The 27,306-nt window shown below is 42.5% G+C and overlaps 2 protein-coding genes across 2 annotated transcripts; one reads left to right on the plus strand and one right to left on the minus strand.

The window, feature by feature from the left end:
* Positions 1-1,661: 1,661 nt before the first annotated feature.
* On the minus strand, positions 1,662-2,657 carry LOC137646691 (collagen alpha-2(I) chain-like). Its single transcript, XM_068379799.1, has one exon. The coding sequence runs from the start codon at positions 2,655-2,657 to the stop codon at positions 1,662-1,664; it is 996 nt and encodes a 331-aa protein (XP_068235900.1).
* Positions 2,658-3,972: 1,315 nt separating this feature from the next.
* On the plus strand, positions 3,973-27,028 carry LOC137647258 (uncharacterized). The gene is made up of 4 exons (XM_068380651.1): positions 3,973-4,374; positions 22,066-22,163; positions 22,939-26,054; positions 26,929-27,028. Exons 1-3 carry the CDS (start codon positions 4,001-4,003, stop codon positions 22,944-22,946), a joined length of 480 nt encoding a protein of 159 aa, XP_068236752.1. The 5' UTR covers positions 3,973-4,000; the 3' UTR covers positions 22,947-26,054; positions 26,929-27,028.
* The last annotated feature ends 278 nt before the right edge of the window (positions 27,029-27,306 follow it).

The raw sequence follows: 27,306 nt of genomic DNA on the forward strand, positions 1-27,306 counted from the left end.
GATTTCTTCGAGTTGTGGCTTTATTTTATATTTCTGTCTAGGGCATTGTCCTACCCGTTAGGGCAACGTCACTGTCCCTTGCCCCTGCCATTTATGAGTGGTATTTAAACCTCTGTGTGATGGTGTCCGCAAACTTATCTTGCGGAGTGAGCAGTCGGAAATCAGGAGTAAAAATTACCCTCCCTGTATAAAGTTAATGAATCTAAAATAAGATTAAGTGTTTTCTGAATATATAAATCTTGTATAAGTTAAGAACATTTAGTAAAAAATTTATCATATTAGGTTGTTTCTTAATCTGCATTTTACTACTAGAAGGTATTTAGCCACTTTCGTTTGGAAAACCTCTAGAAATCTCAAGCATAGGGATTTGAATACGAGTGTGTAATAACTGGAATCCTTAATGTGATGGACTAATCAGGTTTTCATTGCTCAGTTGCTGCACAGAAAAGAAAATATTGAACCATATCTTAGTAACTGAACTAAATATTTTATGAAAATTCTAACGAGTAATTAATGTAATATTTTTTCCTTGCAGACAAGGCATCCCTTCAAGACCCAAACTCGTCTTACCATTTAAGTCATTTCAATAGATCCATCAAATTGGTTCAATGCAGCTCAAGTTAACCATAGGAATTATTCAGTTGACTTAATTTAGTAATAGTAATAGTAAAAAAAAAAAAAAAAAAAAAACTATAGTTCTGACTTAATTCCACCTCTTGCCTCTTGTAACAGTTCTTAAAATAATTTTCAGAACTCCAAAATCAAGTTTATTCTCCCTGCATTAAATATTGCATTTAAGCCTGTAAGCATTTATCTTTAATAAAGAACGTATAAAATCTTTATCAAAACAGTGCTATTACGAAGTCTAAATCGAAGTATTTGTTTTTGAATTAATGGTAATTGACATTTCCAGTTCTCTCTCTGCTTACATATTCATGTGCTATTAGAATGTTTTTTTTTTATATATATACTTCAATAATATCGCGAAATCAATACAACATGAAATTGGGTATTATATATTAAAATCATAGGGAATCTCTACACTAATTATAAGAGTACTTTTAGAATTATATATATGTGCAAGTTAAAAAAAATGCAACGTATAAATGTCAATACAAAGAAAATACAACTAATGATGTACGTAGTTTAGGAAGATTGAGGAAATCAAAATAGAGTTCTTTAAATTTAAACTAATAATAATAAAACTTGGGTTGCATCGAATCAACTTGACATATGGTAGATGTATCGAAATGACTTTGATTTGTAAACGACTGCTTTTGTCGAGGTAAGTTAATGTGAAGAAGTTTTCACTCCTAATCACTTTACATAATTATGTAAAATGCTTAAATTTCACTTTGCATTCTTCGAGTTTAGGATAGTGCTGATACTTAAGCTTACTTGATTAAGCCCATATGGAAGAAAAGTTATGTTAATATATGCAGTAATAGACCCAAGTTAGGTACTGTGAGCTCGCATTTGCAAGCGTTTTCTATTGACAATTATATACAGTAATGTCAGTAATGTAAATGACAACATTTTAAGACAATTGAAGGTACTTAAAGGTACTTTAGATAGGTTGGGAGTAGACGAAAGTTATCTGATTTCAAGAGATGATTGATCATTGATCTTTAATAGGTACCGGGTTAATGATTCTGTCAACGTTACTGGAGCAACCATCCCCGACCACCGTCTGGACCCGCCGCAGATGATCTGTGGCCACCGTCTGGACCCGCCGCAGATGATCTGTGGCCACCGTCTGGACCCGCCGCAGATGATCTGTGGCCACCGTCTGGACCCGCCGCAGATGATCTGTGGCCACCGTCTGGACCCGCCGCAGATGATCTGTGGCCACCGTCTGGACCCGCCGCAGATGATCTGTGGCCACCGTCTGGACCCGCCGCAGATGATCTGTGGCCACCGTCTGGACCCGCCGCAGATGATCTGTGGCCACCGTCTGGACCCGCCGCAGATGATCTGTGGCCACCGTCTGGACCCGCCGCAGATGATCTGTGGCCACCGTCTGGACCCGCCGCAGATGATCTGTGGCCACCGTCTGGACCCGCCGCAGATGATCTGTGGCCACCGTCTGGACCCGCCGCAAATGATCTGTGGCCACCTTCTGGAACCGCCGCAAATGATCTGTGGCCACCTTCTGGAACCACCGCAAATGATCTGTGGCCACCGTCTGGACCCGCCGCAAGTGATTTGTGGCTACCATCTGGACCCGCCTTAAATGATCTGTGGCCACCATGTGGACCCGTCTTAATTGGACTGTGGCCACCAGATGGACCCGACTGCAAATGGACTGTGGTCACCGGATGGACCCCACTGCAAATGGACCTTGGCCACCGGATGGACCCCTCTGCAAATGAACCGTGGCCGCTGGATGGACCCCCCCCCCCCACTGCAAATGGACCGTGGTCGCCGACTGGACCCAGCTGCAAATGGACCGTGGCCGCCGACTGGACCCGGCTGCAAATGGACCGTTGCCACCGACTGGACCCTGCTGCAAATGGACCGTGGCCACCGACTGGACCCCTCTGTAAACGGACCGTGGCCTCCGACTGGACCCCGCTGCAAATGGACCGTGGCCACCGACTGGACCCCTCTGTATATGGACCGTGGCCTCCGACTGGACCCCGCTGCAAACGGACCATGGCCACCGACTGGACCCCGCTGCAAACGGACCGTGGCCGCCGACTGGGCCCCGCTGCAAACGGACCGTGGCCACCGACTGGACCCCGCTGCAAACGGACCGTGGCCACCGACTGGACCCCGCTGCAAACGGACCGTGGCCACCGACTGGACCCCGCTGCACATGACCGTGGCCACCGACTGGACCCCGCTGCACATGACCGTGGCCACCGACTGGACCCCGCTGCAAACGGATCGTGGCCACCGACTGGACCCCGCTGCACATGACCGTGGCCACCGACTGGACCCCGCTGCAAACGGATCGTGGCCACCGACTGGACCCCGCTGCAAACGGACCGTGGCCACCGACTGGACCCCGCTGCAAACGGACCGTGGCCACCGACTGGACCCCGCTGCACATGACCGTGGCCACTGACTGGACCCCGCTGCAAACGGACCGTGGCCACCGACTGGACCACGCTGCACATGACCGTGGCCACCGACTGGACCCCGCTGCAAACGGACCGTGGCCACCGACTGGACCCCGCTGCACATGACCGTGGCCACCGACTGGACCCCGCTGCACATGACCGTGGCCACCGACTGGACCCCGCTGCACATGACCGTGGCCACCGACTGGACCCCGCTGCAAACGGACCGTGGCCACCGACTGGACCCCGCTGCAAACGGACCGTGGCCACCGACTGGACCCCGCTGCACATGGACCGTGGCCACCGACTGGACCCCGCTGCAAACGGACCGTGGCCACCGACTGGACCCCGCTGCAAACGGACCGTGGCCACCGACTGGACCCCGCTGCAAACGGACCGTGGCCACCGACTGGACCCCGCTGCAAACGGACCGTGGCCACCGACTGGACCCCGCTGCACATGGACCGTGGCCACCGACTGGACCCCGCTGCACATGGACCGTGGCCACCGACTGGAACCCGCTGCAAACGGACCGTGGCCACCGACTGGACCCCTCTGCAAATGGACCGTGGCCACCGACTGGACCCCTCTGCAAATGGACCGTGGCCACCGACTGGACCCCTCTGCAAATGGACCGTGGCCACCGACTGGACCCCGCTGCAAATGGACCGTGGCCACCGACTGGACCCCTCTGCAAATGGACCGTGGCCACCGACTGGACCCCTCTGCAAATGGACCGTGGCCACCGACTGGACCCCTCTGCAAATGGACCGTGGCCACCGACTGGACCCCTCTGCAAATGGACCGTGGCCACCGACTGGACCCCTCTGCAAATGGACCGTGGCCACCGACTGGACCCCGCTGCAAATGGACCGTGGCCACCGACTGGACCCCTCTGCAAATGGACCGTGGCCACCGACTGGACCCCTCTGCAAATGGACCGTGGCCACCGACTGGACCCCTCTGCAAATGGACCGTGGCCACCGACTGGACCCCGCTGCAAATGGACCGTGGCCACCGACTGGACCCCTCTGCAAATGGACCGTGGCCACCGACTGGACCCCTCTGCAAATGGACCGTGGCCACCGACTGGACCCCGCTGCAAACGGACCGTGGCCACCGACTGGACCCCGCTGCACATGGACCGTGGCCACCGACTGGACCCCGCTGCACATGGACCGTTGCCACCGACTGGACCCCGCTGCACATGGACTGTTGCCACCGACTGGACCCCTCTGCAAATGGACCGTGGCCACCGACTGGACCTCACTGCTACTGGAACATCCCTCTGCTCCCCCCAAGTAATAAGGTAAGTTGGACATCAATGAAATGAGTCCTCTTAATTTGATATAATTCAGTAACCAATTTCTAGGATTTTTTTATATATATAATCATAGTGCTCACAGTATTATGCAAGGTAAATTTTATAATCTGTTGTTTGAGAATTTTTTGTATACTGTAGTATAGTAATCATCGTTATATATTGACAAAGTTCTGTACAGTATTTATTTTTCCCATAAAATGAGTCAATATGTTGTTTATTTACTTAAGAACCAAAATAGGCATCTAAAAATCTCAATTGCCCCGTTTACAAAAAGGTTTTTTACCTAATAGAATTATAGGTTACATTAAATAGAAATATTTAGCTCCTATACTGTACTTAAGTCAAAATTTGTTGTTTTTATCCAATAAGCAAACCCTTTCGCTCTTTATTATGGACATATTTCCCTGCTTTCATGGGAAACTTTTATGTGAGGTATTACAACCAGCCACTAATTAAAGTGGTGGTAGACCAGGCGCCTCGCTCTCACACTCGACGATTGAATCGTGTCACTCTTTGTTTTTGGGTAACTGTGAACTGGCTGTAAACATCAAGTATTCTTGGGAGGGCTGTTTGCAGTCAGTAGGCAATGGTTGAATAGCCTGAGAGGTATTAGTCTCTCTTTGGGTTTTCCCCAACGGACAAAAATTCCTGATATTCCCCCGCCTCGTTTTTCCCTGCGGCCTATGGTCGTTCTGTTTTCTTTAGAGGACTAACGGGAATGGGTTGATCATTGAGAAGTGGCATCACCCACTACTGGAGGGGTATCTCCTTTGCCTTCCTAAGGGCTTTTGGGTTTTCCTGGTAAGGAACAGCTCTTGGAGTCGCTGATTCGAAGGACACAGTAGAAACACCCATTTGCCTCTGCAGGGGTTGTCTTTCTGACTTTCCTCTGAGCCAATTGAGGGTTTTTTTATACAGAATATAAAACAGGTCTCTTGCCCCTTGCTGGTGCGTTCTTTGCAATTTCTCGGCTGGAGGGGAGATGCTGTCAGGTTTTCTCTTCCCGTGAACACTTGTCGCAGTCACTTCTTCCCTCGAGAACATAGGAATATATTCATTACTTTCTATGGTGGTAGTGCTTTTTGTCAGTGTTTATTGGTCCATAGCTGGACTTCTGCACACAAGTGCCTTCCTGACAAATGTGATTGAAAATAAATTTTAATCTTGTCTTAAGCAAGTATTTTCTTGCGACTAATTGTCTGCTCGACCGCGATCAGCTTGGGGGTTTTAATAACTAATATCTGGTAGAGATAGCTGTTTACTTCTGTGTTTATCGGTCTTTGGTCTGACATACGTAAACATCTCCCATCCTAGCAAAGACAGTTGGAGGACAATGTTTCATCCTCCATTTACAGGAACAGTTACTTACAACCTCGACTTGATGGCGATCGACTTTAAAGGTTCTCTTGTTTAGCAACCCCTCTGAGCTTTTGGGCCACCGGATGGGGGTGGGTCTTTATCATGAAAGTGAAGTAATCATTGTTCCTCTCAAGTGAACCATCCGACTCTTTAGGTTTTCAACATGCATATCCTGGACGATACTGGCTGCACTACAGAGTAGTTTGCCAATCGGGTAGCCTGAAAACAATGCAAAGTTACAGGGATTAATGTCGTCTGACCCAGTTTCCGATGGTGTAGGAGGGGAAGACTTATGTTTTACCTAAACTCCCAATTCCTCGTCACGAAACTAGCTCTAGCATACCAGTTTCATGCTCCAGGTAGTAAGGTCAACAGCACCATCTGTGCTAAGGGAAGGGTTCAGGGTATTCCCTCACCCGGACTGGTAATGGTTTAGTGTACCAACTGACTGCTGGTTATCGCTGGATGATACTCTGAAAGAATGTACCCAGTCATCCTTTGAAATTATTTGCCAGTACTGTATGGGGTGTGTAGTCTTTGTCCTATGCACAACCCCTCAAGTGTTCAATATTTTCCTCTCTAGATGCAAACTGAGACAATACCAATGGCATTGGCCCTCCTTGGCCCTTAGAGGAGGGGCTGATTCTAGCAGACATAGCGTAATTTTTTCTTCAATACAGAGTCAACTTTTTGGATTTTGCCTTGCTAGTGGGTTTGGCACAAACTGATAGAATTCTTCTTTGCAACCCTCATAAGAATTGGCATGTGTCTAAAGGCAAGTAACCCTTTAAAGAGCCTTTAAAGCTGCAGGACCGGATAACATACCAGTAGAGGTATGGAAGAGTGTTGGAGAGGAAGGCATAGATATCTTGTGGGACCTGATGCAAAAGATCTTCAATCAGGAAAAGATGGGAGAGGAATGGAGAGGAAGCCTAATCGTCCCCATCTATAAGGGGAAGGGAGACATCCAGGAATGTGGCAACTACAGAGGCATAAAGTTGATAAGACATACTATGAAGACATGGGAGAAGATAATTGAGAATGACTCAAGAGATGAAACAACAATTGGTGAGGAACAATTTGGATTCATGCCTGGAAGAGTGACTGTAGATGCAATGTTAGCTTTTGGGGCAGATAATAGAAAAACATCTGGAGAAACAAAGGATTATATATGGTCTTGATTGACCTGGAGAAGGTATACGATAGAGTACCACGTCAAGAGGTATGGAGATGCATGAAAGATAAGTCCCTGAGAAATACGTTAGAATCACCGAAGATATATGAGAGGGCAGAAGCAAATGTTAAGAGCAGTTTAGGCCTAACAGAAAGTTTCCCAGTAAAAGTGGGACTACATTATGGGTCTGCATTGAGCTCTTACCTATTTGATCTGGTCATGGATGTACAGTAGTAACCCAAGGTATTAGATATCAGTTTCCTTGGTGTATGGTTTTTGCTGATGATGATATACTGTGTAGCACTAGGCGAGAGGTAGTAGAAGAGAAACTGGAGTAGTGGAGAAGAGAAATTGAAAATAGAGGACTGAAGATAGGCATGAGGAAGACAGAGTATTTGAGATTGAAAAATGGGGAGAATGGGGAAGTTACTTCACAAGGAGAGAGATTGAAAAGAGTTGAAAATTTCAAGTATTTAGGATCAACAGTTGCAGAGGATGGTGATCCGGGGGCAGAAATAAACAGAATACAAGCAGGATGGAAGAATTGGAAAAATAGTGTGTGAAGTACTATTCGACAGGAAAATAGGGTTTAAGTTGAAAGGTAAAGTACACAGGACAGTTGTGAGACCGGCAATGATGTATGGAGTGGAGACATGGGCAATAAAGAACACAGAGAAGCAGCTGGATGTGGCAGAGATGAGAATGTTAAGATGGATGTGTGGGGGTGACGAGGAGATAAGATACGGAATGAGGTAATTAGGGTACCACAGGAGTTAGAGGACTATCAGATAAGATCCAAGAAAGTAGACAGAGGTGGTATGGTCATGTCATGAGAAGAGATGAGCAGTATATTGGGAGGATAGTGATGGAAATAGAGGTACAGGGAGGGAGAAGGAGAGGGAGACCAAAGAGAAGATGGATGGACTGTATCAAGGATGACTTTCGATCAAAGGTATTAACCGGTGATGAAGTGTGGGACAGAGGTAGATGGAGAATGCTGGCCAGAAACATCAGCCCCACATGAAATAGGGAAAAGATTGCTCCTTCCAATCATGAAAGACTTTGAGAAGGGCTTGTTCATTCCTTAAGCACCTGAACTTCAAAATTGTTCTAGTTCCCTGGCCAACGTCGTAACTTTAGTCCCCTCTAGGAGAAACTGAAAGCGTTTTGGTATTAACAGGGATTCTTTAGATTTCCGATTCTGGTAGGATCAGAGCAAAAGCTAGATATGAGTTGGTTGGTAGAGATTACTAACCTCCTCAGGAGTAGACCTTCTCTCTCCCATCTGCAGTGCCTCTCAATTCTTCCTGGCTGGTTCTTATTCACTTCCAACAACTTTCTTAATACAGCACTGTGATGTATTTGAACGGCTGTTTTACCGTCTAGCCATAAGAATATGGAGGTTGGATGCAAGACAATTCAATTGTCCTGTTCAGCTAGATTCAATATAGGCAAGAAAAACTTTTTAGCAATCAGTCTGAGCAGGTGGACTCATGCTGTAGTTGGCTACCAGGGACCTTTCTCTCCCTCAGCCATCAAAGTCCTGACCTTGGCGTGAGGTAAGGACAAGATGTTGGTCTAGGAAGTCTTTTGACCTAAAGTTTCTGGAGTACTGTTAACCAGTACGGGATAACTAGGCACTGCTACTAGAAGCCTTCCAATATCCATGGAACATTGGGAAGTCTATGCGTTCCCCAACTTCTGTCTGAAGAGACTTGTTACTGTATTAAGGAGGGCATTGAGAGATTGGACAATAACCCTGATAACTCTGCAGTGACATTAAGAAGAATAGTACCCAGACCATCTATTCCTACCTGCAAAGATATCAAGAGACCTAAACTTTTCCCGAACTGCTCATTCAACCTCAACACATTCACCACAACCAGTCATGTTCCTACCACTTCTCACCTGGATGTAATCCAACATCTCTGTGTGAGGCTTTTTGCAGGCAGCATTGAAAAGGATGGCTAGAATCCCTAGTAGGTCTTTCACCTATCAAGCAAAGTGCTCTATTCCCTAAGGTTGATGTTGAGTGAGGCCTTGTGCTGCTGAATATCACTTTCCTTCGGACAGTGAAGGGAAAGACATGCTCAGATTTGACCATGAAAGGCTACTGCTTGGTCTTGAATCTCGTCTTTAGTTTGAATGGAGTTAACGTTTCTTCCTAGGCAGAATTCTCTCTTGCAGTGTTTCGAGCTTACTGGTCCCTTTTCAGAAGTTATACCTCCACCTCGAAGGGTAGTTCTTGTACTATACAACATCTTGGAAAGGAGTTTTTCATACGCTTGTCAATCCTCGGTTCATGACTTAACTCATAAGCCAGTTTTTCCTTTTCACTTGACCCTTCACTGAGAGCCACTAATGAAGGACATTCTTTTCTACTACATAACCCAGCCAAGTGGATGGAGAGCAGGTAACACACACTACTTAGTAGTCTCCGAGTTTCTTGTCAAGGCACTGAATCCTTGAGCAGACCCTGGTTTTTGGCCTTTACGAATAGCAAGTGTCATATAGGCAGTGACCCCCTGTCAACGATTAGTATGTCATTCATGAACGTTGAGGCACAATCTCGTACAAACAACAGGAGCCCGGTCGCACCTGGGCCGCCTGTTTATAAGCAAGGTCAAAAGGAGAACCTTTAAAAGATGATCTCTGCAGTGATTCACCAGGTAATCGTCTGGCATTTGTACCCTGACTTCTCATTGCAAATGTAGACCCAAAGCGTTTTGTTAGTGGCAAAAGCAGGCCCCTAACATTCAAATGAAACTTCTGTGACCACCTAACATTCCAATGAAACCTCTGTGGCCCCCTAACATTCAAATGAAACTTCTGTGACCACCTAACATTCCAATGAAACCTCTGTGGCCCCCTAACATTCAAATGAAACTTCTGTGGCACTGGTCCTTCAGGTAGATTTCAGGCATTGCCAGAACACTTACAATTACCTGCAAGGCATAAACCACAGGAAACTGGATATCTCCATAGGTCCTGTGGTGGCAGCACAACAAATGGTGTAAGTTACCTTAGCTCCCGTACAGGGATTAGCAGTTGGTTGAGCGAAGACGTTAACTGTTACAGTATCCTGGGATGAATAGACAGAATGACTGGCCTCTTATTTTTTTCCCCTTCATCTTCCCCTCTCATGGGTTTAGCATCTGCAAGCTGTCCTACCTCTGACTGCTAGTAATACTCATGTTTCTTGTGTAGCCTGGAATGTTGCACATGTCCCTGTTCTCCCTGCGAGGGGTAGTCGGGCAATGCCCAGTTTAAGAGTAGTGCTCTCGCTCCAGTGTTCTTATATGGACAAGTTGCAGTGACTAGTTTTTACTCATCCACCATGATTGTCCAGACCGTAAGTGCTCTAGCTTATTAGACGGAAAGTTTGCGAGGTGTGAGGGGACCCCTCCAGCGCTTGCATAAGCTCAGTCATACCCCAGGTCAACTTCTCACCCAGTTGGGTTAGGACTTCATCCACCTAAGGGAGAGTCTCCAAAATAAAGAGCGAAAGGGGTTGTATGTTGTCGGAGCAAATGAAAAATTTTTAAGTTTATTTATATTTTCCTAACTACAAACCTTGAGGACTTTACACATACAGTACTGTACTTGGCACACCAGCACCTGTCCCCCTGTAAGGCCACTCGTGATTCACTCCACGAGTGTGTGAGCAGCATGGCTGGTCTACCCCTGCTACCCCAGCTAAATAGCGGCAGGTTGTTATACCTAGCATATACAGTAAGTATATGGCTAGTTACCGAGCAAATATGTCTATGATAAAGAGCTGAAGGTTTGTATAGTTAGGAAAAATACAAATTACTTAGATATTTGTCATTTAAACTCCTGGTAAATGTAATTTTTCTTTATCTTGGAGGACATTATAGATCCATAGCTCGTATGGTTTGCTAATTGATTAAAAAATGTTTGCACTTTTTACAACTGACATTTATAGGCCTACTTTTTGTCAATAGATATTGATTTCTATTTGGAGTTGCATATTCTTGACAGGTGACCCTGTACATATAAGGTTACAATGACAAGGGAAAATAATGGATAGTTTTTGTAAGATGCCATCTTGACTAGCAGTAACTTTGAGAGCTGTCATGCACTCTTATATAGTTTCCAATTAAGGCTAAATATTAAGTAGCTCTCTCTCTCTCTCTCTCTCTCTCTCTCTCTCTCTCTCTCTCTCTCTCTCTCTCTCTCTCTCTCTCTCTCTCTCTCTCTCTCTCTCTCTCTCTCATATATCCAGTTGAACTTACGTTCCGTACATGTTAGCCACCAATTCTATTGTCTTTAAGTATGTGTAATCACATACAATGACCTGTTAGGTGATAATGAAATAAGGTGTGCTGAAGGTCCCATGTGTGGAATATCATTGCCGTATGAGAGCCTTTAGTTTAGAGGCATATTTACCATTAAAAATATTTTTTAGTCCAATCTCCCTTAACAAGCAGGAATTACAGTGTGTAATTGGAATTACTTCAAAAATTAAATCCTTGAAGTTAAATACTACCAGACTTTTCATAAACAATCATCCAAGATTTGATACTCTGACTAAAGAAATTTAAAAGAATTAACAAAACAGTTATATTGAAGCACACTCGGTTGTTGTAGCCTATTGGAAACTTCGGAGATTGGGGTTTGAGATCCGCTTCCAAGGGGACCACCTATTTTGCGGGTCCTCATTTTTTGCTAGGAAAGCTCTGTCTGGGGTAAGCAGTACTTCGCCTGTAGGGAGGAAATCTATGTTTTCCGGGTTACGTGAGAGCGCTGCTAGTTCTGAGATTCTAGCACCTGAGGCCATAGCTGATAGAAATAATGTCTTCCTAAGCAGAGTGATATAAGAGCAGGACTCGTTGTCAGTGTCCGACGCGAGTTTGAGGACATTGTTCAGAGACCAAGAGACTTTTTGTGGCCGATCCAACGGCCGAAGCCTAGCACATGCTTTTGGAATAGATGAGAAATAGGAATCAGCTAGATTAATGTTAAACCCAACCAGGAATATCTTCTTCAAAGCTGACTTGATGGTAGTTATAGTGCTAGCTGCCAAGCCCTTGTCAAATAAGAACCTAAAGAACGAGATGGCTAAATTCGGAGTCATACGAGTGTGGTCTGAATTCTTTAAGAAACCTGCTAATTTCTTAACAGCCGAATCATATTGACGAATTGTCGAGTCCCTTTTGTCCGCTTCGATGAAGAGAACGTTTTCCGGGTCAATGTTTGCGTCTTTATGAGCTGCAAACTTCATGAAGTCCACAAAGTTAGGGTTTTGGCTATCCTTGAGGAATCTGACACAGTCTGTGTTTGAATTACTTGGGTTAGTTTGGGGAATGGAATCCGGAAGGGTCGGAGTTTCAGCTCGAGGAGGAGAGGAAACCAACTGCTCTTTGGCCAGTGAGGTGCTACTAAGGCCACTGTCCCCCGGAAGGAGCGTAGTTTGTGCAATACTTTCATTAGAAGATTCACTGGTGGAAATAGGTAAATCTTCCTCCAATGGTTCCAATCCAGGGTTAATGCGTCTATGGCATAAGCCTGAGAGTCCATGTTTGGTGTCACATAACAAGGAAGTTTGTGATTCATCTGAGTTGCGAATAGATCTACCTGAAGGCCCGGAACCAGCCTGAGTATCCACTGGAATGAAATTATGTCCAGAGACCATTCTGATTCCAGTGGTTTAATCCTGGATAGTGAGTCCGCTATCACATTCTGGACTCCCGCTAGGTGGGTTGCTGACAGGAACCAGTTCTTTTCTGCTGCCAAGGTGAAGATAGTGACCAGGATCTGATTCAGGTTGGGCGACTTGGATCCTCCTCTGTTGATGCAGTGTACTACGGCTGTGCTGTCTGACACTACTCTGATATGGGTCGACCTCGGAGGAGAGAGCCTCTTCAGGGTCAAGAACACTGCCATGGCTTCGAGAACATTGATGTGGAAGTGTTTCATGGCGGGTGACCAAGAGCCCTGAAACATCTGACGTTCGTAGTAACCCCCCCATCCACTCAGAGACGCGTCTGTATGAATTGTCACTTGTGGGGGTGGGAATTGAAGAGGAACCGATTTGGAAAGGTTCTTCGATTCGGACCATGGCTGTAATCTCATTTTCAAGACAGAGGGGATTTTCGAGACCTTGTCTCTTAAAGGTACTGTGGCTCTCTTTCTCCAAACTCGATTGATGTCTTTGAGTTTGGCTTTCAATAGGCGATCTGTTACTGAGGCAAATTGCAGAAGGCCGAGGATTCTTTCTAAGGCTCTTCTGGACACCTGCCTGTGTTTTAGAAAATTCTTGACCTTGGAAGCTATTTCTCTTACCTTTTTGGGAGGTAGAACCAGCTTGTGCCGTGCAAGGTCCCACTGTATGCCTAACCATTCGAAGCGGTCTGATGGAAGTAGGCGGGATTTTTGGAGATTGACCCGAAATCCCAGGTTGGCGAGAAAACGAAGTACTTTCTTCGTAGCTCTGTTGCACTCCAGGGCTGACCGAGCCCAAATAAGCCAATCGTCCAGATAAGCAACGATCTGAATCCCTTGGTTCCTGAGTTGTTCTAGCACCGTCTCTCCCAGTTTCGTGAATATCCTGGGTGCAATGTTGAGGCCGAAGGGCATGACTTTGAATGCAAAGGCTTTCCTGCCTAGACGGAAACCTAGGTAAGGAGAGAAGTTTCGAGCTATTGGTACGTGATAATAGGCGTCGGTAAGATCGATAGAGGTGGTGACGGCCCCACGGGGAAGCAGGGTACGTACCTGAGAGATGGTCAACATCCGGAACTTGTCGCAGAGGATGTAAGAATTTAGCTTTGACAAGTCCAGGACCACTCTCAATGCCGACGAGCCTTTCTTCGGAACTGTGAACAGGCGGCCTTGGAACTTCAGCGATCGAACCCGTTTGATTGCTTTTTTCTGTAGTAACTCGGTGGTGTACTCTCTCAGAATGGATGTGGGTCTCTGGAAGAAGGTCACTGGTGGAGGAGGGGAACCTCGTGACCATTTCCACCCCAAGCCTTTGAAGACTATGCTGTGAGCCCACGGACTGAAGGTCCAACGGTCTCGAAAGTGGTAAAGTCTCCCCCCTACCGGAACTATATCATTGCGAGGGAGTGAATCTAGGTTCTTTCCCTCCTCGAGAACCCCTTGTCCTAGGTCCGCCTCGTTGACGGAACTGTCCTCTAGCCCTGTAGCTACCTCTCTGGTGTCCACGAAAGGGACCTGAGGGTCCGTAGCTAGGGATGTATGCGGGTGAGGGCATCCAAACGGGGTTGGGTTGGGTACCTGTGGGAGCAGTGAGGTAGACCACCTGTTGAGGGTGTTTCGGCTGTAGAGGAGACGAAGCAGTGGGAGACTGTGAAGACGAGTGGGCAATCGACGATTGTTGGTAGTGACCTCGGCTCGTCTTGTAAGGGGCAAACCTCTGTTTCTTCCTGAAGAAGTTTTGTTTTTGCCCTTCAACCCTCTTTTTGGCAGTGAGGCCCCACCTCACTTGCAAATTTTGATTTGCTCTCGCAGCGTCTTGTAGTACCTTGTTCACCTCCTCCTGAGGAAAAAGGTTCTTACCCCAGCAGGGGGAAGCTATCAGCCTATTCGGTTCATGCCTGATCGTGGCCTCAGAAAGAACGTGCTTCCTGCAACTAACCCGAGCCGAACAAAACTCGTGTAAGTCGATTTGGAAGGACAGAGACAGGTTCTTTGTGAATACCCGGAACATGGTCTCGGTCGGGTAAAGTGAGGTTAGGGACTCCACGGAGGTAATGGAGTGGAGAGACCTAGCCAACCTATTCCGTGCCTCAAACTCAGTCTTGAGAAGAATATCTGGTAATTTAGGAAGCTTCTCGGAGAACAGATTAGAGGCACAGTCTGGGTCTAACTTCCCTACTGTGAAAGTAGCGGGGGCATCATCCCAGATAGTAACGGTACTCGGAATGAGCATGGAGGTGGGATCGGTCTCTTTAAGAGCTGGCATGGCAGAACCTTCTTTGATAGCCTGAAAAGTAAGAGCTGCCACTTTATCTGTAATAGGCAAGGTAATACCTGGAGAAGCTGTAAATATGGTGTAGGCTCCTTTGTGTGGGGTGAGCTTGGAATTAGTGCAACCCCAGTCTGACAACGTCCTGGCCCAGAAAGATTGGGCCTGCTCTTTAGGGAATATTACCGTTTCCTTCGGTACCTTGTCTAACCTAACCAAGGCATGTTCTTTCAATCGGACGAAGCCGTTGAATGGGAATTCTAGTCCCGGAGGGTAAAATTCTAAGTCCTCTAGAGGACGGGTGCCTATGCCCTCTAGAGTTATGGCACCATCAATATATGGAGCATGTAAGGCAAACCTCCAAGGGTTGTTTTTCTCGAAGGGAGGTAACTTCGATGCGTCCGGGGCTGAAGGAGGGGGCATCTGAGTTCCGGAGCGGATGAGACTTGCCACCATATCTTTGAGCTCCGTCATAGCTCCTCGGTCTGCCCTAGACTGTTGAAGATATTGTTGTATCTGCTCTTTCACAATATCCCTGACCATGGCGGCGGATAAAGGGGGCTCCCGAGCTTGATCCTCTAACGAAGCCCTGGACTTAGTAGACTTTGACTTCTTAGGAGTCACGGTTTTAGGTATAGCAATATGAACATCAGGATCCTTTGAGGGTCCCGGAACCGGTGACACTGATAATGGCAAAGCTGAAGGCTTAAAGGTACGTAGTGGCTTCACCTTGGGTCGTACAGGAATGGAGGAACCTAGAGGAGAAGCCGTAGGTTTATCAAAGCCGTGAAAGGAAGTAGAAGAGGAAGGAGTGTGGGGTGAAAGGGGGTCCACCAACTCAACACCACCTACCTGCTCATCCATGGGTTCCTCGTCCAGACCTAGGTAGGGCTCGGCCTCTGTCACTAAAACCTCTTCCTCAGTTAGAATGGTTTCTCTAATCACTTCAATTAACGGGGCCGCTGTCTCCGGTGGAACTGCTGCAGTAGTAGAGCCTGGGAATAGGCGAGAAGCCATGTCTCCATCAAGAAGATAGGGTGCGCCAGCAGGCGCATTCCTCCCAAACCCTGACACCCAAGGCCGGAGAGTAGCTCTCGCCTCCCTGAGAGATTCATCATCAGCCTGAAAGAGGAGAGGGAATTAATGATGAAGTCAAAACTGAAGTCAATATACAAAGAGCAATTAATTCTTCGCAAAGAATATTAACAGGGACACTAGAACCAACTTACCTCCTCGCTCAGGAGTAGGGCTGACAGCCCATAGCAGAGCATGCATGCCTCCGGAAACCATATCGTATAGGGGGCTTGTCCCGGTTCCCGAGAGAAGGATATGGCGCAATGGGCATGGGCCCGGCATAGATCATGGCCCATGGGATCAGTAAAGGCAGCGGAGCAGCCCCTGGCAGTGCAGCGGACTTTCTGTAAAAAGAAAGAAGACATAAGTCTGGATGTTCCTTGAGATTCTTGTCATTGACTTATGAATCAGAAACACTTAAATCTTAATTAATGTGTGAGTATGGTAGTAGCTAACACCTTAATAAAATAAGAAATTATAATAGAAAACCAGTAACCACATAGCATGAATCTCTAAACTTCATCGATATCACACTGTTAACTCCGGTTCTGGACTCCTGCTTGATCTCTGTTTTTACCGGAGGGCCGGTAGCAAAGGCCCGTCATCGTGATATCGTGACCGTCTCCGGTACGATAACATTATCCTCAATGAATGAGTTATCTCCAGTGAAGCCGGAGATACGATGAAAACGGGGGCCTTAACTGTGTAATTGTGATCAAACATGACAAAGGTTCGTGTGTAAAAGGCTTCAGCCAGAGTCCGAGTGCCGGATTTCACCGTTGCACTCCAAAAATCTGCTCCGGAACGATAACTAGTTCTCACCCAATGAGTATCCATTATAGCGGAGCATAACTCAAGGCGGAGCCAAGCATAACTCAAGGCGGAGCTAAGGGTGTCGGTATAAAACGACCCCAATTAATGACTCATACACTAACGTACCTAATAATAGTGTTAGCTATATTAACAGTAACCACATCAATAAATCGTTTATAATATTCAACGTACTATCATCAATTCTGATACTGAGAAGAGGCCTGAATAACCCGTGATCGTATAAAAACGGAGAACGGGAAATTCACCTCTCTTACTCAAAGAAAACGAGAGAAAGGATAACTCATACCTGTAGAACAGGAAATGAGCACTCTATGCTTTCGCTCTCAAGGTTACATATTAAAAATTAACATCACACAATAAATAAGAAAATTAATAAAATTGATTGTTTTTCTTAGTAATAGTAATAACGAAGAATAACGACAACGTAACAAAAAAACAAGGATATAGTCTAAAACGAACCCTCCAGGAGGGTACAAATTAACAGACTAAATCGCTAAGCTTTAAATCGTTACTATGCTTTAAAACGCTATCTTAAATCGCTATTCTTCGTAGGTCCAAATTGGACTTGTAAGCAAATAAATACCATAGTAAAAATTAATAATAATTAATGATAACATAAAAGGCCATAAAACGTAAGTGATATAACCTATCTGACAGAGTACCAGATGGGCAAAATTAACTAGAAAATTTACCGAAGCGAACATACCCAAAATGGCTGCCGATATCTCGGCAGGACAATCGCTTCCAAAACTAAAAACCACCATAATGGAAATAGAACAAATGCCCGGTACTGTCAAAAGCTGCCAAAACAAACTATGGTACTTAACATTGGTAAGGGTGAAGTAACAACGTCAGTCATGTTGAAATAACGAGAAATTCTTCGAAAAAACACTGTGCCCAAAAAAACTATGCTTGCTTCAAGTCCAATTAAAGAAGGATGTCCTAGAGGGCGCGCGTGGTAGGTGTCGTTGGGGAGTTCAACCATGTTATCTAGGGCCTGTCACGGCCCTCCCCATTGATGAAGGGATTATCTAAATGGAAGACAACCTGTGAATAGTGGTTTACACACGCCTTTGTTTAATACACGACACCTACAAGGTGTTCGCGCGAGGGTTGTAACCTCTGCATTCCATGCTTTTATCTTTCTCTAGTATATTTGGAAGATTTATATTAGGAAAGGTATAAGGAAGGACCTTTCTCACCGGGCGTCACAGGCCTCTTCCCAGAAATAGATTTTTCCTTCGTCAAAATCCCTTATTGAAGCACACTCGGTTGTTGTAGCCTATTGGAAACTTCGGAGATTGGGGTTTGAGATCCGCTTGAGTTCGATTGTTTCTTTTTGTCTGTAGCCTCATCATCCTTGTGTGCTAATGATCGGGAGTTTGGGAGCTTATGTCTTCTGCTAAGTCATCAGCAGGCATTGCTCGGTCCTCCCTGGTCCTAGCTTGGGTGGAGAGGGTCCTCCACTGATCATGTGTACATGTGGCCAGTCTCTAGGGCATTGTCCTACTAGGCCATTGTCACTGTCCCTTGCCTCTGGAGATTTGGAGAACGGAAACGTTACTTTCTTGATAGGTGTTTATTTAACAATTAATCATAGATTTAATTTTAATTAATGGAAACACTACTTTGAATTAATGGGAATACTGTACATCACAACTTTGAATTGATTGTAACACCTCTCCACTGGTCTCGCTAGAGGGGAGGGTCCATTGATTATTAATTACAGTTTATGATTGTTCTTAAACAAATTATAAAGAATGTCATGGTGTCATGACGCTTAGTCATTGCTATCCAGACTCTTTCCCAGCTTGGAGGGATCAGATTATATTATACCTGTCTGGGTGGGCTATGATGCCCCCTCACACTTTTATTGGTACTGGTGGTAATCTCGTTTCACGTGTAGCACTCTCCTAGACATTTTGCTCTGAACTTGGCATACCCGAGGAGGCAAAAGGCTGGTGTCATTGGTTCGTACGGTATTATTACCCTGCTTGGCAATAGCCGTTGATGCAGTTTCTCGAGGTCATAGGCTATTACTCCCTGACCTCAATAACTTGACATATCTGCGTGACATCACTCAAATTGCGACAATTCTCGAATGGATGTTTCTATTCAAAGTTGTCTAGCCAATATTTGAGTTTTATCAACCACTCGGGAGCCAGTTTAGTTTTCCTTATTACAACCTTCTGGCTAAGAAGCCAATTTTCTTCAGCAGGTTAATGATTTACATAAATCTGTAGCCTTGACTCTCAACCAAGCCACCGGCAAGGCCTTCTAAGTAGCAAAAATATCGGTTAGTAACTTCAATACCTTTTTAAATTACATGTAGATTTTTGTTGCAGAATATTGCAGCCTTTAAGAAGACCTGTTTTAAAGTGTGAATAATATGCCCCTATTGAATTTTGTCCATTCCAAGAAGGCACTAGAGTGTTTTTGGTTAGTCTAAATTTGAGTCGGAAGGCAAATATATATGATGGACTTGGCAAAATGTGTGAAGTTCACATATCACTATAATTTCAAATACTTTATTATGAGACATTTATTATTATTATTACTTGCTAAGCTACAATCCTAGTTGGAAAAGCAGGATGCTGTAAGCCCAAGGGCTCCAACAGGGAAAATAGCCCAGGGAGGAAAGGAAATAAGGAAAAACTACAAGGGAAGTTTAAGAACAATAATAACATTAAAATAAATCTTTCATATATAAACTATAAAAGCTTGAAAATAACAAGATGATAAAAACTTAAAAATAACAAGAGGAAGAGAAACAGGATAGAATGGTGTGCTAGAGTTTACCCTCAAGCAAGAGATCTCTAACCCAAGACAGTGGAAGGCCATGCTACAGAGGCTATGGCACTATCCAAGACTAGAGAACAATGGTTCGATTTTGGAAAATGCTATCTACGTCTAAAACAAATGCCTTAGTACTGGAGATTCCATTGTTCCATTGCCAATACAAATTTAACTAGAGGGACCCTGTAAAGATCATGCCTTCGCCCTGCCAAGTAGTCTTATTTTGCTCTTAACTCTACTGCTTATACTGTACTTGTTCTTCAGTGTGTTTCCTTCAAAGTTTGGTGGATTTGTCCTTGCGTCACACCCCACTAGTCCAGCAATTTTCGTTGAAATTAAGTCTAGTTTTTGCGTGATGATGATCACATTAAAAAATAAACTTAAGAAAATATTTGCCAAAGTACTTCTGCATACTTGTACTTTGATGTACTTTATATCTAAAATGTTATATTCATTCTTGAGCCATAACTAACTTTACTACCAAGTTTGGTCAAAATTGGTACTGTATTTGTAAAGTTGCTCACAAACAAACCTGATTGGGGTGATTACACACAACTTGCAAAATCTTCATTTTGGCAAAGGCAATTATATTTTTGTTATTCTAAAGGTCTGGAGCAATATGGTATAAAGTCTTACAGCAAATATTCAAGTATGGTAGTAAAAAAAATCAAGTCTACTGTTGAAAATGCCTTCTCAAGACTATATTTTGGAAGTCATTACCTATTAACTATAGACCATCCCATTTAATGCAAATTAACTTTATTTGCATATTATTCATATTGATTAAAAAGTAGATTTTTTACCTAAAAAAATATCTTACACCTAAAGTAAATTGATGGGTAGTTGCTATGAATATTCTTAGTAAAGGGTCAACAAAGATGAAAATAATTAATTTTATGGCTAATTTTGATGTTGAATGGAAATGTAATTTCTTCTACAAATGTTTTTTGGGGTCTGCAAATTCAACAATGTGAATTACTGAGTGTATCCTTAAAAGGCGAGATCCATGCATGCAGACATGTGATGAATCTTTCAGAATGGAATATATGTTTTACAAAAAGATTAGTTACCAAATGGCAAGGAAATAGGCGTTGTAGCTCATGATCAGATTCTAATAAAATTAGACTAGCAGTACCTTACTCCTTACTCTGGAGGCTTGGTTAAGGTGGCTGAGAAATTTGGTGACATTAGGTATAGTACAGATAATTGAAATGGTAGTTAATGTCAAGGTGACTTAACCCTTTTACCCCCAAAGGACGTACTGGTATGTTTCACAAAAGCCATCCCTTTATCCCCATGGACGTACCGGTACGTCCTTGCAAAACAATACTATAATTTTTTTTTTTTTTCATATTTTTTATAATTTTGTGAGAAAATTCAGGCATTTTCCGAGAGAATGAGACCAACCTGACCTCTCTGACCAAAAAATAAGGCTTTTAGAGCAATTTAAATAAAATATACTGCACAATGTGCTGGGGAAAAAAATAACCCCTGGGGGGGGTTAAGGGTTGGAAATTTCCAAATAGCCTGGGGCTAAAAGGGTTAACTGTTAAGTCATGACCATGTTTAATTGATCATTGACAAGTGGATATATTTTCATTTTCCCTCTGTGCAAATGAATCTCCTTATTACCATATAGTATAGTTTGCTCGAGTGGCTGAAATTTTAACGAGGGACCTGTGTTGGTGTGAATTGTATTCTGATAGGACCTAATGAGGACATGCAGGATTTTAACAATGATTATAGTGATTAAATACCACAGATCAGGGCTAGAAAAATACAGTACATATGAAGAGTAACTGGCATACCGTACACCCTTGAATACTGGTGTTTATTTGTCGACATCCAAGTGGTTACTGGAATAGCATAGACCTTTGTGGCTAGAATTTGGTTGATTGTATTGAGCCTCCTTTGACAATGCATGTATCTAGTACATACATTCAATTTGATTCATTTGCAAGTTAAATTCTGTCGGTCTCCAAGATATTGTTAGTTTCTGATGAGTATTTGAATTGCTCTTTTACCAGTTGAAGATTCCAGTATATCCTAGAGACAAGAAACACTTCTGAAAAAGGATACCCTTGTTCAACTGGACTACTAATGCATCCTATAACCTATTACTTTTTACACAAGTTATGTTAGCAATTATCAGTTCTATATTCCAATCAATATATTCTTTGAGGTTACTCTCCCCTCATCATTGAATTGTCTTTTTTTTCCCCTCACATAGGTACTCGGCACACAACACACTTTACCCGTTTACAATAGGCAGTAAATTTCTTAATCCTAAATCATTAATGATACACAACTTTTAACTCTACTGTATAGGCTTTACTGAATTACCTCTTGAATGTGAAAGAATGTGCACACTTTACTGTTTATTATTTGTTGAAAATATTATCCTTGAAGTACTGATCTAATTGTTAATTCCTCTATTAGGATTATGGATAGTTTAAACTAATAATATTATAATCCATTTTGTCAGGCCTGGTATTTATGAACGTTCAAGTCAAACAATGCAGAAAAGTGAATCTGTTTCCTACCACGATCTCGGAATGGGACCAGTTACTGCAGAAAAAAATGGTAAGAAATTTTAAATAGATTATCACTTACCTTTTGAACTTAAACAAATATGAACTATTACAGTTAATAAATTCAGTTCACTGATATAGCTCTTACTAAAATGGAATACTGACATCTATTTCTTGATTAAAATTTTATATAGATAGCATGGACATTTTATGGATATAGTGAAGTATATTTAGTCACCAATATTTTGGCCAGATTTTGGTCTTTTCAAAAGATTCATTGAACAATTAAGTGATAGATGTCCAAATGTCCTCCACTTTCCTTTGTAAATTAAGGCCTTTCTTATGAATTCCATTATAATAGAGATTCCTTTCAAAGATTGTCATCATTCAAAGTATCAAGTATCAGGCAATGAAAAAAATACCAGTAGGCTTGAAAGTAATTATTGTTTAAAACTACTTGATAAATGTGGCAGGATTGACAAGACACAATTAAAATTTTTTCTATAATGTAGAGTTGCAATGGTACACTTTGAATTTGCTGTACAAACATTAAATCCTGTAAAGTAAAATATAACATCCTTTCCAGTGTATATTTAGCTTAGTTCATATAGAATGCATCTTTAGTAAATTACAGTATCTTAATTGCCCAAAAATTTAACACTATTTATTCGTGTTCAATTTTCTTAATTTACTATGCAAGGTCTGAAAAATGCAGGTGATCTACAATATAGTGTTAAACACACTGTATCTAGAGAATCTCGAGGCTGTAACCTCTGATATGTTATTTAAGTTTGGATTTTAAATTGATACAATTTATTTTTTTGCAGGTAATTAGAACAGCTACTGAAACAAGATCTGCTAATCAAGAAACTGGAAGGTGCAGAGAGTAAGTGAAAGTCACTACTCATGGCCTCAGAAAGCCTCTATTGCACAGAGGAAATACTTTTATTGGAGTATCAAAGGTGCATGGGAACTTCCTTGGTCAAAAACGAGGAAGACGTAAACCACTCTTAAGTTGACATTAAAAAGAAAACTGTATACAACTGATCATGTAGACAACTGTAAATCCATTTTGAGTTTACTGAGGAAGCCAAAATTATTCTAATTTAGGGCACACTGGAAACACAAGAGTTGGATGCATATGAGAGTTAGTCAAAAACATTTACGTAAAAATTTTCATGGATTACCAATTTCTGGGAAAAAAATTAAATGACTACACCTTCTGCATATGAGGATAGAAGAATATGGATTGATGGAATCAAGATGTATAAAAAAGATATTTGAAAAGTAAAATATTTTTGCCTGGTGTCGTCTTGGACAGTTTTTCCAGATGTAAGTAAAGAACCATCAAAGAAGTTATGGCACTTTACAAATGAAAGACCAACTAAATCTGACTGGGAAAAGCTACCTACTAAGTGCCGAATTTAAGGTCAGATGAAGACTGGTTGTAAAGCCAGATGAAGGCCAGTTGTAGGGCCAGATTAAGGTCGATTGTAAAGACAGACTGAGGGCCAATTGTAGGACTAGATGAAGATTGGTTGTAAAGCCAGATGAGGGCTTATTGTAGTGTCATAAAAAGACTGGTTGTAAAGCAATTAAGGGCCAATTGTAAGACCAGATACAAACTGGTTGTGAATCCAGATGAAGGCTGATTGTAGGGCCAGATGGAGACTGGTTGTAAATAAAGATCGAGGGCCAATTGTAGGACCAGATGAAAACTGGTTAAGCCAAATAAAAACTGATGTGAAGCCAGATCGAAGCTAATTGTAGGGCTAGATGAAGACTAGTTGTAAAGCCAGATTGAGGGCCAGTTGTAGGTTCAGATGAAGACTAATTGTAAAGTCAGATGAAGACAAATTGTTAGGCCAGACGAAGACTGGGTTTATAGCCAGATTGAGGCCCAATTTTAGGGCCAGATAAAGACTGTTTGTAAACCCAGATGAGGCCCAATTGTGGTACCAAATAAAAACTAGTTGTAAAGCCAGATGAGGCCCAATTGTAGGACCGAATGAAAGCTTGTTGTAAAGCCATATGAGGCCCAATTATGGGACCTAATGAAAGCTGGTTGTAAAGCCAGATGAGGCCCAGTTGTGGTACAGAATGAAAACTGGTGGTAAAACCAGATGAAGGCCAATTGTGGGACCGAAAGAAGACTGGTTGTAAAGCCAGATGAGAGCCAATTACAGGGTCAACTGTAGTATCGGATGAAAACAGATTGTAAGGCCCGATAACAAGGGTCATGATGAGGTCTGATTTTAGGACTAGAAAAAAACTGATGGCATGGCCAGATGATGGTAATAGTAGGACCAGTGGAGATGATAATTGCAGGGTCACTGGCGATCCGATTGTATAGCCAGTGGAGACATGATTGCAGGGCTGCTGGGAATCCAGTTGTAGGGCCAGTGGAGACTTTATTGCAGGGTCACTGGCAATCGGATTGTATAGCCACTGGATATGCTATTGCAGGGTCACTGGTGATCTAACTGTAGGGCCAGGCAAGAAAAATTTTGGCGCCAGATGAAAGCCAAAATGATGACTCAGACTGCAAACCTGAAACGCAGCTTTACGTGATAGAAGAAAAGGGAAATAGCATCCACTCGTAGAATGAAAAGTACATAATTGAATAGGAAAGCAGATTTTCTCGAGCTAACTGTAATATTGTTTTAGATAATGAATTTAGAAAAAGTTAATATGATAAAATAATCAAGGAGCAGTTATCAGTCTGGAAGTGTCTATTATGGATCATGTAGAGATTATGAACTGTCAGTGATTGCCACATTTACTTTAGAAGTAACGCTAGAGGTTTATGAATGCAATGAAGCGAGTTGAAGGGTTGCGTAAGTTGTATATGCAAAGCAATAGTATTCAACGTTACTAATATTATTATTATATGCAAACTTGATAACCAAGGGAAGTTTGTGATAAGCTAATTTGTAAAGATAATCAACTTCTATTCCAGTTGACCACAAAGGAAAAGCTGAAAATAACAGCTGAAGCATGGAAATACTAGATTCCTTTCAAGTAGATACCTGCAGTAGATGAAGAAGCAATAAAAGAACAGTGAAAAATGGACACAATTAAGTGACACAGGTACTTTGTAGAAGATATATTAAAAAACATTCCCTCTAAACAATAATGTACAATATACTGAAGTATGCTGGCAAGTAAATAATAAAGCTAAATTTGAAATTGTTACGCTGTCATACAGAAGCTGGCTTATACATTATGAGGCTGATCAAGGTAAATCAAGAAAATTAAATTACCAATTCTGGAGGATTCACTAAAGAATGAATGAAAAAAATCTAGACAGGAAAGAATCAAAGTATAGACCTGGCCATAAAAGAGGCCATGAAACTGAAAATAGACAACAGGTTGCCAAGGCTGGCAAAAGGAATGTAATGTCTTAGCAGTGCTAAATATAGGACATTTATTAATGTTATTGCACTTGTAGTAATTTTTGTCTAATGATCTTGGTATCAATCAAGTGACAATTCCCTAAAACTTTTCTTCTGGAGTGGTCAAAGAGGAACTAGGGACAAATAACAACTGAAATTTAGCACATCATGTATCAGAAAATAACTTGAGAGAAGAATAGAAAAGTACACTAGTAAATAACTTGTGCGTCAAGTCTTGGGAAAGACGACAAAAGCCGCTTTTGTAAAAATTAAACTCAAAAACGCAGTGCAGAGAGATCAACAGAATATCTCTTAATATAAGAAAGTTTTACCATTTTAGCATGGCAGGAATGAAAAGAATTAAGGAGAGAAAATCAAATGAGATAATAGAAGAGAAGCTGATCTATTATAATGTAGAATGGTTAAGAAAAGGCAAGGGAAGTGAGCGACACTACAAACCAAGGACATTAAGAATTATTCTGTCAACTCTTACACAAGACACATTGAAAGCAGTACCATCAAGAACTCGGAAGGAACCAGGCATATGGGTGAGTTTAAAGTATTTAGCTATGATGATTAACTGTTTTAGATGACTATATCTATAGACTATACCATCCTTAATTCTTTTTAATATACTTTGAAATAAAGGAGGTGGGATTTAAGATATTTACTGCATATTACAAATGTATGGAAGAGTTCTTGAAAGATTTTGATACAGACTCTGATGTTTATAAACTGAAATCTATTGATATAAGATTTTAAAGGGAATTATTTCTGGATAGACAGTCCAGAGGATACGAAATTCCAACTACAGAAGTTGATAGTATGGGTAGTTTTAGAAGTGGTTAGGTATTCAGCTTGACTACTTGCTACTTTCTGTAAAGTAAATCCAATGGCCTTCCAAATGGACAGCAGTATTATTCCCCTCTTTCACATTGTCACCGTAATGGCTTTTGTTTGTCCCAGCACAGTCGTATGACCCATATTAAATGAAAGAGCGTCTTGATTTATTTATCTCGTATGTAATGATTCAAATGTCCAGATATACTGAAATGGTCGAAAAGTGCATTTGATTTTTATCAATACTTGTCAAAAAATGGAGAATTTTGGTCTCAGATGGGGAAAATGGCTATTAAATTTTGCAAATTGAATTACACTTAAAATGATATTGATATGAGCACAGTTCAAGTAAATGTCAAATGAGGTACTTTTAAAATTTAATCAAGATTTAATTTCATACCAAGGGAACCATGAAATATTAATTTACATTGCTAACTAACATCTGTTTTCTTAATTTGACGTTTCTGAAATGGGAATCACACCCAAGTTCAGAGGGTTATTTAGAAATTATTATACATGAATTTTATGACATTTAGGTACCTATGGATCAACGGGATCTAATGAATTTTTTTTTTCTGTCAGGTGGACCACCTTTTGACAGTGGTCATTGGAGGAACTAGGTGTCTGTTGTGGCTTGTTTATCATATGGCCTATTTGTCGTCATGATCTGAAACTTGTAGAGGTAAGACATTAAACTAAGCCTGTTGTACAGAAGTTAAGTTAATAGGTAACTACCTTTGATTGACAGTGAAATAGTTTGGTGCAGCAGTGAATGCTTTTCTGTTCTACAAATACCACCTAAGAATATTAAATGGAAACGGCTTTCAAAACTGATACAATTTTGAAGACTTATAAAGCCTAGAAAATATATATGTTGCTTGATACTACGGGAGTGCTAAATAGTGATTTTTTTTAATACAAAATAGTTTAATAGTTTTGTCTTTGTGAAATATTTAGGTT

The sequence above is a fragment of the Palaemon carinicauda genome, chromosome 9, assembly GCF_036898095.1.
Source record: "Palaemon carinicauda isolate YSFRI2023 chromosome 9, ASM3689809v2, whole genome shotgun sequence".
Lineage (NCBI taxonomy): Eukaryota > Metazoa > Arthropoda > Malacostraca > Decapoda > Palaemonidae > Palaemon > Palaemon carinicauda.